At 39.8% G+C, this 20502-nt stretch overlaps 2 protein-coding genes across 2 annotated transcripts; one reads left to right on the plus strand and one right to left on the minus strand.

Moving 5' to 3' along the window:
* The first annotated feature begins 314 nt into the window (after nucleotides 1-314).
* Nucleotides 315-3408, plus strand: LOC139299925 (tumor necrosis factor receptor superfamily member 13C-like). Its single transcript, XM_070922877.1, has 3 exons — nucleotides 315-417; nucleotides 870-1052; nucleotides 3086-3408. The coding sequence occupies exons 1-3, from the start codon at nucleotides 315-317 to the stop codon at nucleotides 3406-3408; spliced, it is 609 nt and encodes a 202-aa protein (XP_070778978.1).
* A 1066-nt stretch (nucleotides 3409-4474) lies between these two features.
* On the minus strand, nucleotides 4475-17374 carry gucy2ca (guanylate cyclase 2Ca). Its single transcript, XM_070922953.1, has 27 exons — nucleotides 17176-17374; nucleotides 15304-15416; nucleotides 14275-14342; nucleotides 13970-14188; nucleotides 13748-13866; nucleotides 13212-13311; nucleotides 12929-13040; nucleotides 12685-12829; nucleotides 11639-11724; nucleotides 11440-11557; nucleotides 11183-11264; nucleotides 10804-10897; nucleotides 10423-10485; nucleotides 10259-10330; nucleotides 9683-9787; nucleotides 9191-9277; nucleotides 8730-8862; nucleotides 8505-8642; nucleotides 8057-8145; nucleotides 7802-7893; nucleotides 7374-7532; nucleotides 6380-6572; nucleotides 6064-6238; nucleotides 5420-5518; nucleotides 5221-5315; nucleotides 5010-5086; nucleotides 4475-4670 (listed from the first exon to the last, which is right to left on the minus strand). The coding sequence occupies exons 1-27, from the start codon at nucleotides 17372-17374 to the stop codon at nucleotides 4475-4477; spliced, it is 3228 nt and encodes a 1075-aa protein (XP_070779054.1).
* Nucleotides 17375-20502: the final 3128 nt, after the last annotated feature.

Below are 20502 nucleotides of genomic sequence, written 5' to 3' on the forward strand. Positions count from 1 at the left end.
AACAAACAGTAAAATGATCACAGGTTAACAGATTACCAGTCCTACAGTATTTAATCCATACTAAGGAGCTTGAAGTTCAGGACCTCTTTGTTTTTGAAACAGAAACACAGTAGGCTGTCTCTCTCTGCCCCCAGGGACACATGTAGTGATTCACTCCTTCCTATGAAATGGAGGAACTGAAACTGTTAGGCTCTCTGCATTCATTTCATACATCCCTCCTCTGTGTCTCACAGTTTTCTGTTTTCAGCTACTTTTTTTGTGTAGGGGAGGGTAACACAGCAGCAGGTCTCCACATTGTTCACCCTGCGTCAGCCATGGCCATGAAGGACTGTCCCGCTGGCAGCTTTTGGGACACCCTCGTAGGCAACTGTATCAACAACAAGACGGAAACCAGACATAAACCTGAGCCACCAACAAGTGAGTTTCACTGAACCTCTTGTGATTTTTTTCTTCTAAAGAAACCCTCCAAAGATTTATTCTCTGCCTCTTAAGGAGAGTTGTTCTTTGACATCTCTTTGACATCTCTTAGCCACTTTTTGATGTTGACTTGAATTCTTCCTTCAGACATGTTGTTTTCCACCCGACTTGCTTGTTTTTCCTCTGTAATGCAAAGCTTTCAGGTGATTACACCTGTGTACAGCTGCTAATGGACTTGTTTGACTGATTAGTCAAAAAACTACATTATGTAGATGTCTGTTGAAGGATGCACAGAACTCCAGCGTTAAGATAAATCCCTCTGTTGATCTTACACTAACACTTTAGGTATTATTTTCAAAATGGTCAACTGACTCAGATTTGACTGACTTGGTCTGGACAGCAGCTCTGCTCTTTTAGGAACTAATCAATACTAATAAATCTGTTCCCCTCAGAGCCGCCCCTTGCTGATGTGATCAAGCTGAGAGCCACGACCCCCACTGCCCAGGCCAACCTAGTGATGGTGCTGAGTCCGGCTCTGTGGATCTTTGTGGTGCTGGCCACACTGGGGTCTATCTTGGCTCTGGTTCACTGGTTTATCATATACAGACGACAGACCAGCCACAGCAACACCTTGGGTAAGGACAACTGACATTGATGATTGATATGATTTTGTTTTATTTAATTCAGTATTATTCTTTATGAATGAATTCTTCACATGAAGGCCAACATTTCCCAAGACCCTTAGCAGCTGAAAGGAGTATTTCTTTAGCGTTCTTTTAGTCTTCACTTCTATGGAGAGTTTGAGTGGCACATAATGGTTTAAATGCCATTTCAGAGGCTACTCTTCTCTCACAAGAGTGTAATTCTTGGGAAAATACAGAAAAGTTGAAAAAGTCTTGCATTAAATAGAATACATTTTAAAATATTGGCACTAATAATGAGCTATCTGTGACTGTCAGTATCAACATTTAAACGCCTAAACTGGTTTAAGTCTCCTGATAGAAGCAGCTGCTGCTAGTCATATGTTAGCCATACTATAGTCATATCAGATAATATAATGTGTCAGGTGAAGGAATGTGTCATTTAAGCTCCAGAGATAATAATTCATCCTTCAGGTCTCGGATTTAATCTTCCTTCAGTGACTTATTTTGCGATAGTGTTCATCCAGTGGGGGCCATTTCTTTTACTGTATCTGACATGCAGAGAGGCATCAGAGAATTGTGTGGAGGAAGTGGGGTAGCAGGCTGGCAGGTGATGAAGTGTGACGTTCATCACAGTAGAAACTCCACAGTTTCTGTTCTCCTCTTCACAGGCGTCCCATGGGTCAGCCCTGCTCTCTTACCAGCTATTCTGGTTTCAACACACATCCGTTGGTTGGGCAGGACGAATTAGGGCTCCACACGACTTTGAAAACACATAAACTGACAAAAAGACACTAAGAGACACTAACAGCAGAATAGCTTGCACTCTGTCATATAACAGTGTATGATATTATGTAAGAGTGTGGCTTGGTGGACAGAGAGACGGCAACTTGTATCTATAAAGCTGGATATTTGAAAGCTGCTGGCTGATGCCTGTGTGTATTTACTGTGTGAAACATGCTGACACCCCGACAGTCAGTGACCAGCCGGCCTTTATATACAGCAGCTCCGAGCTTCTGTGCTTTATATGATAAGCATGCCAACATGATCATGCCCATGATTTCAATCTTCTGGAACGCAGCTCCAGTGCAGTCTTAACCCAGTTAAATAAAAAACAAAAAATCTCTAGATTCACTTAATCAAGGGCATGCTGTTGTCCCCGTTGAGTAAATTGTCTGTCAACAGACTATTATCCACAGGACAACCAGGAATGTCAAAAACTAGATTAGCAGAGTGGAGGCATTCAGCTTTGCTCACTTAGTTGTTGTGAAACATCATCATCAAACAACATCATTGTTTCACACGTGATGTAATGCAGGAGTCTGATGCGTCTCTTGTAATGTTTGAATAGTTTTAAACACTAGTCGACTCAATATATGTGAAAACAATATGGCATTGCAAGGAAATCCTCTGATATAAATATTTTAAGTAGTTTTTTCCAGTATACTGTAGCTGCTGAGTTAGACTTTGACTCCCGTCTTACAGAAACGTTATACAAAATAGGACATATGTAATAGATGTTGATAACTGTTATGAGCCAAGGAATACAGTCTTCTACAGATGATGGATTTATGAATAAAATAAAAACCCTCTACTGCATATTGAGGCAACACAAAGTCTTTTTGACCCTCACACTCTCCACTTTTTTTTTATATAAATATTCCAAACTTAGATTTTCCATTTGTTGCCACAAGGCAAAGTGGTGCCGTTAGGCTACTTGTTAGGACAAACCTCCACAGTCTTTTTTGGGTCTTGGTATTTGACAGGTGGGATGGTCAATTCTTTGATTCTTTGATCATGTTCTATACTGTATTCAGTCTTATAATGCTTCCTTTTCTCTTTTAGTTTTCTTGAATAAAAATAAATGGTATCTGTAATTCATATCAGAGTGTTAAGTGATCTGTACTTCAGTTCAGTCACGCATGTTCAAGGAGATCCTATTACACAATATACTTCATTCAATCTGAGCATTCAGTGACATTTGAATATTCAGTGACGCACTCATGTTTCCACTGTTTGTGTTGCAGAGGACGCAGAACTGCAACAGGAAAGTCTTCAGAAAACAGAGCCACCTTCCAAAGTCTACCCTCGGCCGTCAGAAAGAAACAGTCATGCAGAGATGTTGCAGAGAGAAGCAGGGGCCCCTTCACCCTGTCCTCACCTGTGCCTGGGGGCCCAGACAGACCTCAAGTGGAAGGAGGGCTTCACTGCTTGCAGGGACCACGCAAAGCATTCTGAAACAGAGGGAGGTGGAGGCCTGTCTGCATGCAGCACAATGAGGGAACACAGGGTCCCACTTCCTGCCACAGAGCTGGGTGGAACTGCCTTAGTTACAACTAAAACTGTGTAGGGCTGTGTGTGTGTGTGTGTGTGTGTGTGTGTGTGTGTGTGTGTGTGTGTGTGTGTGTGTGTGTGTGTGTGCGTTAAAAACTTTTCTTCACAGCATGTACTCTGCACATTGTGCTCAGTGTGGTGAGTTTCCCCCCATTTTTTAATCCAAATTTTGGATGTCTTTATTTTCTACCATGTTTTTATGGTTTTTAAATAATATTTTAATTTTCTACAGCTGTTGTTTTATTTCTCTGCACTGTTTGAAAATAAATACAAGTGTTGTGGTGTAGATTGGTGTCCAATAATACCATGTAAGACTGTGTATAGTTTAGTGTACTTTACTGCAAAGTGTTGTGAAAAGACAAAACAAAGAAACTGCTCTGAATCTTGTGCCATATTACAACGTCTTTTAATAAAACACAAAATCAAAATCATCACAGAAATATTTCTGAAGATCTGAAAACCAGGTAGCATTGTTGTGGTGTGAAAGAGGAATATTCTCAGATCTCCACTATGTTATGACACGTACTAGTAGTTGTAGCAGAAAAGGCTATTTACATGGTAAATAATTTTGTCAAAGTTTCTCAATCAATGAGCTTCCTGCAGGTGACATCTAGACATAAACGGAGAACAGTTCAAAGTAAAGTCAAGAAGAGTACATTCAATATCGCTCATTATCTGGATTCCTTTTGGAGAGAACTGACCATGTGGTTCCTTAATAAATGTCAAAGGAGGACTCTCACACTAAACAACACACACAAAAAAAGCTTATTTGTAGCGCTTCTTTCACTACAATCAACATCTTGAAGGATATATAACAGTATCTGTGGGTGGATTTTTTCCTTTCAACGAAAAATTCGACTAATAAACCTTTCATTTTATGGATGGGTGTTGAGGGGGAAAAGAGAGAACAAAGACCCTGCACGTTTATCATTACATCTCACTTTTAACATGCCTGCTTGGTCCACTGCTGCTCCTGAATGAACAGAGGTGTCCAAAGTAACCTGGCAGTGCTGATGAAAACAGGTACAGACTTTAAGGATGCCCACTCCTTTGCTGATATTGTACAGAAAGCTCCTCTGTAATCACAGGTAGGTACTGGGGTTGTCAGTGACAGCCAGGTGAAAGTACTCTGGAGGGCTGTCCCCCTGCAGGCTGCTGTTGGTCTCCTTCCGACGAACTTTAGTGGACAGGGTCTTTTTGAAGCCCTTGTCTCCACGCTTCTCCTGACTGGACACAATCATCTCCGCCAGGTCCTGCTGGAGCCGCTGGAAGTTCTCTCTGACACAGTAGCACAAGGATTATTTTGGATTATGGATGCAAATGAAGAAAGATGCAAAAGGCCCCAAATTATGTGTTAAGTGTCAAAGCATTAAATTGCATTAAATTATCATTTAGTTTCCTTTTTTTTACATATTATTTAAAGATTTAGTCCCTGATTTTATTACAGTCCCATCAAATGACAAAATGTCTACCAAGCTCACTGCTGTTTTGTAGCTGAACTCATTGGGATTTGGGGGCCAGAGAGTGTGTCGTTCAGCATTAGTAGATGTGACCCCTTATAAAGTATCAGTGTTCACATAAGAGAAGTAAATCTAGATGAGACTGTGCTTTACTCACGCTGTTGGTGGTGTCGGCAGGTTGTATTTTCTCCCAGTCACTCCAGTTAACCAGTATGTCATCTCTTTGCCTTTACCCTGTGGGTCAGGAACACATGGACCCAGACACACACACATTAAATGAAAGTAGTGACCACTATCTGTACAGTTTACATTTGATATGAATTCCTGGATAGATGAGTACATAAAAAGCCAAAGCAAACCAAGCCGACCTTCAGGTACGTCTCTCCTCTTGTTTCATACTCAAACTTGCAGTCTGTCCTCTGCAGGATGTTGATGGTGGACTGGCTGATGTGAATTCTCAGAGCTGGAAAGACGACGTGAAAGAATCAGGCCAGTCAAACCCTCAGCTCGCCTTAGATCAGAAGCTGCTATTATTATGACTGTGTTCAAATGTGTGTTGTCTCTTACGCAGGCCTGTGGACTCCATGCGTGAAGTTGTGTTGACTGTATCTCCGAAAAGACAGTAGCGAGGCATCTTGTTCCCCACCACTCCTGCTGCACACGGTCCTGCGCACACAAACAAGCATTAGTGTCTTAGTTTTCACTTTTCTTATTTTCTCAGTTCTAACACATTTCATTATCTATTTCCCATGTTCTGCACAAAACATTTATGATTATTTACGACGATTATTTGTGTCTGGTGGTTTCTGATTTATCTTTGTTTCATCATTTATGTCATTCAGCCACTAGATATCAGTAACATCATGACAGGCAAGAAGACATACTGAGTTAGGAGGCTTCTTCTGGTGTTTGGCATTGTAACAGTGTGTTATTGCCACCTAGTGTTTTTTTAAATTACTTGCACACATAACTGTTACTATTGACATACTCCATACAATTACTAAATTCTGTATTCTGTGTCTTTCCCACAGACATGTGTAGACACGCTGTTCTCATCAAGAAGAAAAGTTAAAACATTTAGTCTATTTAGAATATTTTATCAACTGCTTCCATGTGAGAAAACAATACATTTTGAGGGACGTTTATGGGCAAGAACAAGGGTTACATTACATTACATTAACTAAGAGAAAATCATCATGAATTTCTGTTACCTGAATGCACACCAATACGGATCCACAGAGGGATGCCAGGCAGGTGCTGCAGTTGAAAAGTCCCTACAAATGCCAGGATGTCCAGGGCCATGTGGGCGATGTCCACTGCGTGCCGGTCGCCATTGCGTTTGGGCAAACCTGATGCAACCATGTACGCATCTCCTATTGTCTCAACCTGAGCGACAATGGATGATTAGCTTTATTAACAAAAACATTATCTGTATTCAGTAAACATGAAAAAAAGTAATTAGCCATATATACCAATCTAACTCCAATCTTCCAAGCTTTAGATTATAAAGGAATCATACTGAAGTACCTTGTATACATCATGGTGGTCAAGGATGCTGTCAAAGTTCTTGTAGATGTCGTTGAGCATGTCGACCACCTCCATGGGGGTGCTGTAGTGGCAGAGGGTGGTGAATCCCACAATGTCGCTGAAATAGATGCTCACCTCCTCAAACAGCTCTGGCTCCACTCTGCCCGTCTCCTTCAGTGAACGCACCACTGGGCTGAGGAGATACATGGAGTATGGACAGTATTGGCGTTAATTGATGGCTTCTAATAAGATTAAAATTGCAGTCAGGTACATGGAACGTGAAAGGAACATGACATGTACATGTACATGCACATACAGCTTTGCCTTGAGCTGTAAGTCAGGCACTTGTTGCCTCTACATGGCGGGAAAGACTATTTTTACCAAGGGGGAGGAAATAAATACATTAATACACGCTGTATATTTTTTCTAAAACACTGAAAACTGTGTAAACAAAACAATGTGAGAAATACACAAGAGACAATAGAGAAAATAAAAAACAGAGAGAGAAAAAGTGAGGTAATAAAAACAGACATTCATAAAAATAAAAAAGTACAAGGCTATAAAGAAAGTTTTATGGCAAACATGTCAGCAAACAGTCACCTAGGTACACATTCAGCAGATATGGAGCAGCTTTAGCACTCATTTAGAGTTGTGTTTCATGGGACCTGACAAATTCAAGTCCTGAGGGAAATATCTGGCTCTTTGGCTGCTTAATGCTCCACTATGTTAACCAGCTAGTCGCTAACTTTGTCCGAACTTATTATGCTGGTGAAAGCATCGTTTGTGCACCATGAAATCTAAACAATAAACAAATACAGACTAAAGTGACGTTTAGGGCTGAGGGGGACTGCAGAGTCTTGTGATTATTCTCTGTGGGTTTGTCAGTTTGATCAACCTTTTGACATTACACTAATTTGATCCTTTGTAAAATAAAAAAGAATGGATGAGTGCAGCCCCCCTCTGTACTATATCAGCAGATACAGCATAAACCTACCCAGGAAGTAGCATAAAGTTGAGGCGATCAGCTCTGTCTCTCTCAGCTTTGTACAAAGAGGTTCTCTCCTCCACCAGGTGCTCCAGAGTCCTGGAGTACATCTGCAGGCGACGGATCAGGTTGTCCATGTATGTCTCACTAGCTTGGTTGTGCAGGTTACTGTGTCAAAGGAAAAATATATTACATTACTATCACTATTTGTGTAATTTAGTGAATTAATCATCATGTAAGAGAATAGTGCAGCAGGAATGATCTCATAGCAATGAACAGGAATGCATACATTATATGGCCAAAAGTATGTGGACATCCCTTAATATACATATGGGTGTAACGTTCTGGTGTCCACATATTAATTCTATATTTCGCCATATAGTGTATAAATGAAATGGTTAAAAGTCAGCCTAAATTATTGTGTGGTGTTGACATACCTGAAAATTTTACCCAGAGTTAACTCTATTCTCTTAAAATCTGGCCTCCGTTCTGGGTCTTCATCCCAGCAGTTTTTTATCAGCGTGTACAGCTGTATACACACACACACACACACACGGACAAAGAGAGAAAAAGAGGGAGGGAGTGTATGACCTTCTTTATTTAACTTTGATAAGTCCAAGTAGCTTTACTTTTGTTAACCTTAAAGCTCAGAGAGAGAGAGAGAACAAATGTCCTCCACATTGTACTCTTACCTCTATTTCCCTCTCTGATGCACTGTCAAAGTTGAGGTCAGGTCTTAAGAAGTTCGTCCCACAGGGATACTGTACTCTGTAGATCTTCTCTGAGGGATTGGATGACATTAAGATAATAAAGGCGAGCAGGACTTAGAACTGAGCATGATCACTGAGTCTGAGATCACTGTGTGGTCACAAGCGTGGTCACAACTGTCGTGTGCCGACACCGATTTTGGACTCAGACAACCAAAGTAATGGCTCAAATGTCTAAATTGAATGATTTTGTCACAATCAATCCACATATATTAAGACAAAAATCATCCAGTTTCTAAAGAAATTAATTATTCATAGAAAAGGTTCCTCTTTAAATCAAACAAAATGTTTATTTTCTCACATTTGATCAAAGAAGACAGAGTAAGTTTTGTTTGATTTGTTGCTTATCACCGTTTAAATGATCCAGGCCTACCTGCAGGATTAGAGTAGAACTGCGTATAGAACGGGGTCCGCCTCATGACAATCTCATGAGCAATGATGGCATAGCTGTAGACATCCCCTTTTTGAGACACCCCATCCTCACGAAGATGCTCTGGAGCCGTCCACAAGTCTGAGAGCAGAGGAGAGGAGAAGCTGAGTCGCTGGTATTCTCAGTGTTTAGATCAATGATAGACAACAATGATGAGGAAAAACTCACCTCTGCCTGGCCTTAGGATGGTGTGACAGCCAAAGTCAGTGATCTTGACCACCATGCGGTTGTCGACCACACAGTTGGTGGATTTGAGGCGCCCGTGGACCTCAATGTTACTGGAGTGGAGATATGACATGCCCTGAAGAAGATGTAAAGCAGGAGGACAGAAGTGAGCAGGATGGTTTTACAGAGTTGTTGTTTGTTGTATCATCCTACTCTAATGTGAAGTGAGTAACATACACTGAGCAAACTGATTATCACCTTTAAAACATATAAAACACAATAAATCAGGCCATGTTGATTATGAAAATACTTCTGAATTAACATAAATATTGCTGAAGAAAAATAAATCCTGGAATTCATGTTGTTTTCCTATTTTGTTTTCCATAGAAAAACAGCTAAATGAACAAACAGTAAAGTGCATGAATAAATGAAAAAAAAACTTTGGTAACAAAAACAAATCATACCTTTGCTATGTCATACATGACCGATATCTTAAACTCCATGTCCATGAAGGTTTCGTCTGGGTAGGAGATCCTGTCATTCAGAATGTACTGGGGGGGGCAGATAAATAAGTTCATATTTTGTCACTTTCACTACTTTGCTTACATGATGTACTCAGTTAATGGAACTGTGAAACAGTGAACAGTGAAATCAATGTGAACGAGGCCCCTGAGCTCTGTCATAAACAACATGTTTGTGTGTGTTGTAGTCATGTGGCACCAGAAATGGTCAGTGTCGCATATGGTGTGTGCACATGACATTTCACTTAAACGTACTGAGTCAAGTTGACTTAACTGTCACAGGCATTTGTATATTGTGTATTGAAAGAGTTTAAGATGTTTTGCATCTTTCAGTATCTGCTAAAACCTTACAGCCTTATTAAAATATACTGCAGGATCTGATGTGCAGGTAAAGTGTCAGACAGTGGGACTGTGTGAGTGATGGTCTTCTCTTACCCTGAGGGAGCCCCTCTGACAGAGCTCAAACACCCCAAACACACCGTACTCAAACTTCACCGTGCCGTAAAACTTGGTCAGGTTGTAGTAATCGATACGCAGCAGCTGAAACATGAAGACATGGAGGTGAGGAGGAAGTGACAGGAAGGGTTAAAAAAAACGGTTGGGCAGCCCCCTTTTCTGGCTATGACATAACGGCAAATACATGTTATCTAAAACCAGACACGATGACAGACAGATATGTTAAAAATGACGCATCCTTTCTATGAGGTTCGAGAGGAAAATGTTCATTCATTCATAATTTTCATTTTATCACTAAGACAAAGCACAGAGTCTAATGTATTGGCAGGAAAAGAGGTGGAGGTAGGTCCACCAAAACTGCAATGTGAGTTTTGACTCCTTTAGGATACTGTAATTTTGATGCCATTTCTGATTCTTCCGGCAATAAACAGTAAAGAAGAGGGACAGAAAGGATGATTTAAATGCACCCACAGTAAGTGGGCAGTGTCCATGATAAAAGAGTTCAATGGCTCTAATGGTTTAAAAACTCTGAGGAATAACGCAGAGGTGTCTTACAGTGTTGAGCTCAATCCTCTGGTCCTCGTTGAAGTCTCCGTCCGCTTGCTTCAGCTCTTTCAAGATTACAGGCTGAAGAATACAGATAAGACACATGCAACCACTCTTTCTTTTTGTTCTGTTTGTGACTAAATATTGATTTCTATGAGCTGGAATGTCGGTACCTTCTTGTCATATCGGCCTCTGTGACTGAAGAATGTGCTGTCCTTCCTCTTATCTTCATCAATCTGTGGCAACACACACACACACACTTAACTGATTTCATGTCCTTATCTTACTGGATGTGATCTCATCAAAATTCAAGTACACATCATGTAAAAAAAAGTATTGAAGGTCTATAACGAAACAGACAGCATTTTATAACTTGATTTAATGTTCCTACTAACTCATCAGGTGAGCATTAGACAACAATTTGAAATTCTTATCTTATATTTCATGTTTTTACCTCATCTGATTCATCATGACCATCTTGTCTCATAAAGCTGCTTCTTTATCAGCCCTTAGATAAAAGTTTAGTTTAGTTTTTGATTGATGAGGTGGTTTACCTTCAGAGAGACCTCCTTCTCATCCAGCGGGCCAATCAGATGTGGGTTGATGTGAGCCCACTTCTTCTGCATAAGACGCTCTTTCCTGTTCTGCCTAACATTATACACACATAATAAAGTGAATACATACATAAAGCACAGGGTATATTTATGGGATAACTCTCTTGCTTTCAGACTGCATCCAATCACATTACAGCTTCATATGACACACTGACCAAATGTGAACATGGTGGAAGAGGTGAGTCTTCTGGTCTTAAAACAGTAATGGACAATTAAACTCTAATCAGAACTGTTGTCCCATCTAAAAATCAGCTTTACTGATGCTAAAATTCTGCATGTTGCACCTGTGATACAGCTGTGAAGTCTGTCTGCTGTTTACCTGTAGAAGATGAGAGCGATGGCTGTCACCACGACAACACTGAGACTCAGAACGATCACGATCACATCCTGCATATCTAAGTCTGGAAGCACACACACACACACACAGTGGCTTTGACAAAAAAGCATTTACAGCCTTATCTGGAATAAAGACCATTGAATCACATTATATTTCTAAATCATATCTTCAGGCTGCAGTGAAGCACCACAACACCACCCACACTACCTCTACACCATCAGTGTGTATGTGTATATTACCATCAAGATTTTCCGGCACATCAAGAGGCAGTTCACCCCCTTTCCAGGGCAGGGCAGGGTTTGAGTCTATCACTATGGTTTCATTTCGCGATGTGTCAAACACTAACAGGGTTTCGTACTGGAGAGAGAGACAGAGGCAAAGTATAAAAACATATGTTCGCATTGACGGTGCTAACTGCTGAATGAACAGTACTCTCACCTTGCCAGTGACAGTTGATGTGTAAATCATAGAGAAGTTAACATCTCTGTCACCGTACTTATCGATCACATAGTGTCCTCCCATACCTGCAGGAAGCAATTAGAATAATTACAGTCTGAAACTTAAATTGGATGAGCTACAAAATGTTTATTGTGGAATGAGTCCAAAAAGCTGCAAACATAATGAGTGGCCTTTATGTCTTTGCTTTGGATTTGAAAATTATGAAAAAGCTAAGATAAATAAAACATTATGTAGTCAGAAACATTTGACACCAACCTAATCACCTAATAAGTAGACCTGCGATTAACATTTTCAATATCAATTAATCGGCTTTTTTCTTGATTTTGTTGACTTTTTATGCCTGACAAACAGTTGGGCAACCCCAAAGATATTCAGTTTTTTTCAGGAAAAAGCAAATCCTCACATTTGAGAGGCTGGGACCATTGGCATTTTTTCTTGAAAAAGTCACGAGCAGGGAGCATTTTGAAAACACCAGTGGTGCCTTAAAGGACATTCAGCTCCAGAGATTTGAGAATTGCCCTCTGAAGCAAGCAATGTTGTCATGAAAATCAAACCTAGAGGACTAACAATAAGCCATGGCCAGACCTGCACCCTGTCACACTCATGAAGATATTGCACATTTCAGGGGTTGGGGCATCCTCGTAGACAGGTACAGAAGAGTTTTCAAATCAGATCATGACTGCATTACCAGTCATCAATAAAACTAACCATAAAACAAAGACAAGTACATGTTCACTGTGATGTGAGGCTCTCTGTAAGTTGATTTTCATATTATACTGAACTGGACTGGGGCCAATTTTTTTCTTAGAGAATAGGAAAACTATTTTATATTATGCTTTGAAAATAATTGATAGTAATTGACAGCATTTACAATTTATATTTGTTGCTAAATGCTAAAACATGCCCTCTTTCTATATAACACCTTATGATGTCTGGGTTTGCTTAGTGTTTATTAAATTTCTTTTGCACTCTAATTCTGCCTCCCATTGTGTTGCTGACCTTGAGTTGTCACTGATCTTACGCACCGTCAAAGGAGACGTTTCCAAACGGGTTGTCACTCAGAGGCACATCATAGGATCCCCTTTTACTTTGGTGACTGAGCTTCCACTCTCTGAGCACTTTGCCAAACAGCAGAGCCCCATCATGATACCCAGCCACGTAGTCATTTATCTGCCCATCAGATAGAACGATAGACAAATAAAGGAGTCAGAGTTATGCAAAACCTGTTTCCCTACACAGTTTTGTTTGGGTGTTCAAGTTGCTGCTCACCGTGTCGTTGTATGTTGAGTTTGATCCATAGTCGAAGTTCCTCTGTGGCAGAGTGACCACCAGTACATCTTGCATAACCTTACTGGATGTTTTGTTGGCATAATACTCAGGGCTGGAGGAAGATAAAGGGTGTCACTGTGAACAGCCTTACCTCTACACAGTCAAAATGCCACCTCTCAGATTTCACCGTATATTCTGATTTTCTGTTTTTACACCGAAAATACTCATGAAGCTTCATGGTTACACTGTATGGACAAAATGGTAAAATCCTAGACAGGCTTACTTGTAAATATCAAGGAGAATGAACATGATGTCCTCATGAATCTGGCCCACCTTCGCCTTTATTGAAACAATGTCACCAGGGCTTCCACATAGGATGAAAACTGAAATAAACAAATCAGTTTCACTATAAGAGGAAAGGAAATGTTTGAGCAGTGCTGTACATTCAACACAACTCTTTTCAAGCACTGGTTACAGTATTTCAATGTTACTATCTACATCATAAGACGTGATTAAAAACAATGCATTTTTAGTACTTCATTCACTTTCTAAATAAATTGTACATCCCGTTTTGGCACAAACCCTCCACAAAGGTCACGTATTTTACATTCTGATATTTCTTCCTGTTCACTCAATGCAGGCTAATGTTGTGACTGTTATGATAGTGTACTCATCTCTCTCTACAGTGATGTTAGATTATGTCGTCCAGGTCAACATAGTCATTTGGTTGGTCAAGCTTTGTTGAAGGAATGACGCAGCTCAGGAGGAAATGCTTGGTGCATTGAGATGTAACTTAAACAAGCTAAGAAAAATACCCACTGTTGCTGTGTCTTTTCTTAGCGGTAAGGGCATTTATCAGCTCCTCCTCCCCACGCAGCATCTCTCTGTTTATCTTTGAGGCAAAGCTCGAAGAGGGTGCTTCCAATCCGTTGATGTACCTGTGGCAAAAGCAAGAAGATAAAACAAAAAAGTTGCACCTGCTGGAGCACTGAATGAAGCTAAAGAGGTCACTCGGGTGGACTGCAACCTGTGTTGTCTCACCAGAAACAGTCCTCAGTTACGTTGCTGAACTTCTTGTAGACATAGACCTGCTCCCAAGCACTCTTAAATTGTAAGGTTTCCTTCATAAAGTTGATGAATAAGTCTGAGATCTTGCGTGCCGGAGGCAGTATTCGGGTCAGTTTGGGCTTATAGTCACACGAGAGGCCGAAGCTCCCAGCAGAGATGACAGGAATGGTCAGGCTCAGGCCAATTTCATCACTGAGGCAGATAACAGGGGGTGAAAAGTCATAAATCTGTCAGTTGTTTAGTGGTATATAATTAAAGCGATACAGAATCGTACTCACTCGACTAACTGGAAGGTGGCATAAGTGCAGGAGGGCCCCAGCATGACGCATCCAACTTCACCTTTGTTCTGCAGAAAGATACAGTGCCTGTAGTTATTCTGTCATCACAGAGGCATCATAAGTGTGTCACGTACTGTGTGAAACTATAGCACTACCTCTGCCAGGGTTCAGTTACCATACTTAAAGAGGAAATTATTTACAATAAAATGTTATCACCGGTCTGTGATTTCAGTGTCTTTACATAGTTATTTCATGTGCTGCAGTTAACCTTTTCCCTTAACCTCTTGTCTGGTTCTACCTCGGTTTGATATTCCCTACATGCATTTCGACAATCCCCTGTAAACTTGAACCTTTGTACTTGTTGTTTTCAGCAGTGGTGGAGAAAGCAGGAGCAATAGCAGAGTTTGTCCTAAGAGTCAAACCTACTAGAAGCTCAACATACAGCATCCTGTGGCTGCATTACATTTTGGTCTATTTAGGCTGCTAATGGTGGCCATATTTGTATTCTACTTCTATCGTTGATGCAAAATAGTGTGTCTGCAGAGAGGCGGTTGATCATTGACTGTGAGGACCTGACAGCAAAAATGTACTTTTACTGTTGAAGTTTTAGATCATTGACATTTAGCTTCCTATCCACCTTTGAAGTTATCCTGGAAATGGTTTGACAAAATGCCTCATTTATGATTTTACATTTAAGTGAGCCATGATAACTACCCTGTCACAGGGCAATAGATGTGTGACTGTGCCAGCTAAAGGATAATAAACTATCAAACCACAAAAAAAGGAACTTGTTATTACTGCACACTGAGCCACAACATTTTATCAGTTGGATGTTATCACTACTTACAGAAAAAAAAAATTACACAGAGATTTTAGAAATGACAAAGATAAGAGGTAAACACAGGACAGGAGATTCAGGTCCTGGTTTCTCACTCTCTTCTCCTAAAGCTTTGTTACCACAATACCTTTGATTCACTAAAATAAACTCTTTAGACATCTCATCTTTTGACATCTTTTGACCACACTCACATGCAGCATCTTGAGTATTGCCACTCCCTCACAGCTGCTGCTCCCACAGCCCTGCCGGTTGTAAACGTCGGTGTTGAACCCATTGTAGTTAACCGTCAAAGTGAAGTTTAAACCTTGGGTCATGGAAAGAAGATAGGAGTTATTAATATCAAAAATGGACTCATTAATCTCTTTGGGTTCTTAAGATTAGATTAGTTTATTAGATGTATCGCCCACTGGTGTAAATGTGGGTGATTTCTCCCACAGAGAATTTTTAAAAATTGCATTTACAGCAGCAGCAAAAAAACAAATACTGAATATTACAAAGAGTTTCATCTGGTAATAAGTTGACTAACCTCTGATAAAATGATGGCAATAATTTAATCTTCCTAAATGATACGCTGTCAAAGCATGAAGTCACATATATGTTTGGTTGACAAGCAACACTTTCATTTAAAAAAATGGATTTAAAGGATTTGAGAGAAAAAACAGTCCATGCCAGTGGTTCCCAACTAGGTCAATATATGGTTGGCTCAGTGGGTTAGGACCGCTGTTTTATGTTGTATTTTGGTGTATTGGTGTACAAAACAAACGTTTTAAAGGAATACTCTGAGGTTGTTTGCTGCCTTACCTGCATATATGATGACATGTTTAGTTTCATCTCTGTGTGTTCAGGAAAGAGATTTTTCTGAGACAATTTTTTGCCTATCTTAGCACAAACACTGAATGTAGGTAGAAACAGCTAGAGGAAAAATATGCCTATGCATGTGTATTTATGTGTTAGCAGCCAACATATCCAAGAATCTCTAATGATTTGTTCAGAGGTTGGAGAGTGTGCAGGACAGGACAGCCGCTAATGACCAGTTTGGTAAGTTTGTCACATCAGAATGTATGTCTACACGTTAGATAGTTTACTTACTTGAATTAAACAAGGAGACTGCATGGGATTCTGTGTATCAAACGTGCTTTTTTGCTTCATGCATCTGCCACAAGAGCAACCACTACATATACAGTACATATAACCAGATGTTTCCTCTATGCACCTGTATGGTTGGGTATCAAACCAAACCTAGATACCAACCACAATGTGTCCCTAGTACTGAGTATAGAAAACTGTCAAGTACCAACACTGGCATTGAATGTCTGGTCAGAGTCTTAGTCTTTTTTACCTAATCTTGAATCAAAAGTTTTTTTTTAGCTAAGCGTGAAAGTTCTTTCTGGGCCTTTCTATTGTTTAGGCAATTAACATCTGAGAAGTTTGGTTTCTTTTGTCAAATGAAAAAGAAAACATATAAGGTATCATATCAGTATGTAAGCATTTCAAAGGATACCCAGCCCTGTGTCCCTGCGTAGCCCCCATATTCAAAATATTTTTGTGTGGATAAAATAAAGATTAATCATTGTCAAATCCAAAAGAGATCTCATCCTCTATGAACAAGTTAATTTAAAATAAATCTTGGACTGATTTTGATTTTAAATTACATTTCAATTCTTTATCATCCTCAACATTGTGTTAAATCATTTACACAACAGTGGTGAGATTAAACCTCCTCATACTCAACAGGATGCAGAGACACTAGTTCATACATTCATAACCAGGCATCTTGACTTTGTAGTTCTCTATTTTTATGGTTTTTTAGGAGCTTCTAGACTTCCAGCTATTTAAAACACCTCTGCTGATGTCCAGCCACATCACTTGGCTCCATCTGACAGCCAGGATTTATTCTTAAATTCTGTTTTGTCGTTTTAAAATCTTAGTTTGACATTTTTGTCATTTTCTAAACCCTTTGTTTTTATTGGCTGCTGTACAGAAATGTGTTTGCAGATCATATCAAATTATTATTATTATCTTAAATATCCATTCAGCCCTATTTAGGAACTATTAATCCATACCATGGTTAATGTTCTCCTTCCAGTCCTTTGCAATGGCTTCTTCCACGGCGGCCCGCACAAATGGATAAGTGTTGTCCTCCTGCAGCACAACATTCATGGTGTATTTATGGTTCGATGTCAAACAGTCCTCCAGCACCTTGTTGGCGACCACTGCCATTATCAACACTCCCAGGTAAGGTAAACTGTGTGAGCAGTACATCTCGATCCTTAAGATTTTCCTCTTTCCCTCAGAATTTTGTGTCTGTTCCACAGTTTCTACATGTCAAAAAATATATAACTCAGTTCGGATTAACAGAAAGCTGAATCAGGTGTTTACAGTCGTCTGTCTGATCAGATCCTCTCCACTGACGACACAAGTCCAAAAACAGAAGGGGAGAGGGCTCTTCTGTGACTAAGCAGAAGTCACACTGTCTCTTTATTCACTGTCCATCCAGATAAGAGAAGAAAATAAACTTTTGCACCCAACCGCTTTCAGTAAATACAAAAGAAAATGTGGACTGAAGACAAGAAGCGCAGTCTTCACTCCTATTGTTCCTCCAATGAAAGCCTGAGATCAATAATCCTCCACCTTGCTACAGGCTGATCTACCTGTCCTCCGTACGTTAATGAACAACTGTCAAGTGACAGTCGGTGCTCCAGTCAGAGGGAGGGCAGGGCAGGAAAGACTCCCACACTCCATCTGGACTGACGCCTCACTTAAAAAACTTACTGAGATCATAATTCATCCTGTTTGTAAACAAAAAGTTTAGGCCTGCCTCCACATTGCATCTCCTGTCTGAATAACCTCAAGGATTATTCCCAAATGTCCATTTCTGCAGTGACCACGCTCACGTGCCTGAAATAAGTGTAGGAATAAAACACCAGTATTTTTGGCGGCTGTTCATTTGACAATAGCAGGTTAAGTGTAGTCATGACTTTTTGAAACCAAAAAACAGATATGTAGACAGTGGAATCAGTACAACTATTGTGTCGTTTTTTTACACAATCTGGTATATTCTGAAGACCTTTTGTTCGAAGCAGAGGTGGGGGCAAGCTTGCATAGTGAGAGGGGCAAAGGTCACAGGGTGCCATAAAAGTGAAGGCTTGTGTGGAGCTGATAAATATTGTCAGCTATAAAAGCAGGGTGGATTAAGCCTATAAAAGTCTTGGCCAAACTGCTCATAAACCAGTGTCAACTCATTTTGAGAAAACCAGCTTTAGTCCTCACAATACAATGCTAAACCAAATCAAAAATGTAGACTACAAACAGAACCAATTATTCTTATTTGTTTCGGTGCAAGAGAGCCACGAAAGTTGCTTCAAAACTTCACCTCTTGGTGAAAATACCCTCAAGTTAAAGCAGTCTGTATTCCAAAGCCAAGGCTTAAACACATCATTAGTGTATATGCATGCTAGGGATGTCATTACAAGCTGATAAGTCAGTATTCCAATTATCACAATTGTCACGCGAACACCCAGTTTATCATAGCAGTGTTAAGGTCATTATCAAAGTGATCATATTCTGATTAAACGTTTTCTAATTTCTAAGGCGATATTCTATATTTTTCTTATTATCAACAAATCTCCTGAAAAGACCAAAACCAACAATGAATTGATCCTACGAACAAGCTTATTGTTATCCAGAAACCATTAAAAATAGTGAGTCACACTATTGCACTGGGTGACATGTTCGCTACAAAGCAACAGCTGCAATAAATACTCACTAGCTCACCAAATGTGTCTGAAAATAGTCCCCAACAAATGCACTATTTACTCCTGTTTGAGAAATGTTTGCTAAAAACCACAATGCCCAGCGGTTTTAGGAAATCAGCTTAGCCTTTTTAAGAATTGAAATGATACATTCATGAGCGTTTTTTTCTTTTTGCCATGCAGCATGGCTCTATGGATGGCATTGTCTGACAGTCAGTCTGTCTGTCCACCACTGTCCAGACTGAGATATCCCACCAGTTATCGACACATCAGCATGTTAGCATCGACATTGTGAGCATGTTAGCATGGTGATGTTAGCATTTGCTTAAATACAACCTCACAGAGCTACTAGCATGTCTGTCTGAGACATTACCAGTCTCCAGTAAGTAAGAATGGCCTGAATCTTTCTTCCCAATTAATCTATTAATTGATAGTAACAATTACTACAACGTTAAGACAATGAAAAGATACACATTTTCACATTTGAGAAGCTTTAAAAAGTATTTTTTACTTTATTTTCGCTGCTAGTTCTGGAAAAGACACATTTTCTGAGACGACAGCAAAAACAGCTTCCATGTTACAAGTTGGATGAAAGTACAATCATCAATTCGGAAAAAAAGTCGTTCACATTCCTTCTCTTCATTTTTAGCACTATCTAGATGTTACCTGCTTATGACTACACATTCATCTAAACAGTCACCAATAAAATAAATATAATACAAATACAAATAAATATAATCTTAGATTTTTGGTGGAATAATTTGTTACCACACACAATGTTAATAATTTAATTCATTAAACTTCATCTGTTTTTATAATAACTTGTTAAATGTGCTTGCTGTATCTTTTACAGCATTTTTATATTTTGATCTGTTGATTCATTATCAATCCATCCTCTTCTATAAACACGCTGTAGTCATATTGCCTGTCCTCATGTCAGACTTATGTCACTCCATGATTGAAGTGTCTTTCTCACACTGTTTTATGCTCTTTGCTTCTCTGCTGATAAGAACAGTTTCAAAAATGTTCATTCAGATAAAAGACATATTTACATGATGTTTGTGTCAGAGCTTGCTTTCTGTGGAATGTCACAGATTTGTTAGAAAAATGTCTCCAAAAGCTCTGCTGGGTACATGAACAACAGCAACATCACAAATATATGCTGTGTGCTATTTCATTTCCTTCCATAATCTTTACACAAAACATCACTACATTATTGCGCTGTGTGATTCTACCACACAAAAGAAACAACTTTTACACACATTTGGGCTCATGCTGAACATTTCCACAACTTCTGTCTTTCCAGCACGGTACATCATCACTCAGCTTCCTGTCTGGCCATCACCTTACAGGATCGTAAATGTCTTAAACAAACATACATGTATGACGTTGCAATAGCATGGTTGGCTTGGGGCACACAGCCATTTAGTCCCATTACACTTTCATGTGAAGAGGCTTTCCGTCTCAGCACAACCGGGCATTTTATTGGGTGGAGGAAATCATAATGTGTCAAAGGGAACAACTCTTTGTTTTATTGTCTCATGCTGGCTGTTTAATAGCAAGTGAATGCTGTTAACAGTGGCTGTTGTCGTTAGTCTGTGAAAATGGGTCCAACTGAGCACTTTCCCCTCCTCTTGC

This window comes from Enoplosus armatus, chromosome 17 (genome assembly GCF_043641665.1).
Source record: "Enoplosus armatus isolate fEnoArm2 chromosome 17, fEnoArm2.hap1, whole genome shotgun sequence".
In the NCBI taxonomy this organism is placed as follows: domain Eukaryota; kingdom Metazoa; phylum Chordata; class Actinopteri; order Centrarchiformes; family Enoplosidae; genus Enoplosus; species Enoplosus armatus.

Bases quoted from the DNA above. Each gene is read 5' to 3' on its own strand.
- LOC139299925 (XM_070922877.1), top strand. From the start codon at position 315: ATGGCCATGAAGGACTGTCCCGCTGGCAGCTTTTGGGACACCCTCGTA. The intron at 418-869 runs GTGAGTTTCACT...TGTTCCCCTCAG, and splicing joins TAAACCTGAGCCACCAACAA to AGCCGCCCCTTGCTGATGTG. The intron at 1,053-3,085 runs GTAAGGACAACT...TTTGTGTTGCAG, and splicing joins CAGCCACAGCAACACCTTGG to AGGACGCAGAACTGCAACAG.
- gucy2ca (XM_070922953.1), bottom strand. From the start codon at position 17,374: ATGTACTGCTCACACAGTTTACCTTACCTGGGAGTGTTGATAATGGCA. The intron at 11,265-11,439 runs GTAATATACACA...GTGTGCTTCCAG, and splicing joins TGTGCCGGAAAATCTTGATG to ACTTAGATATGCAGGATGTG. The intron at 10,486-10,803 runs GTAAACCACCTC...GTGTTGCCACAG, and splicing joins AGAAGGAGGTCTCTCTGAAG to ATTGATGAAGATAAGAGGAA.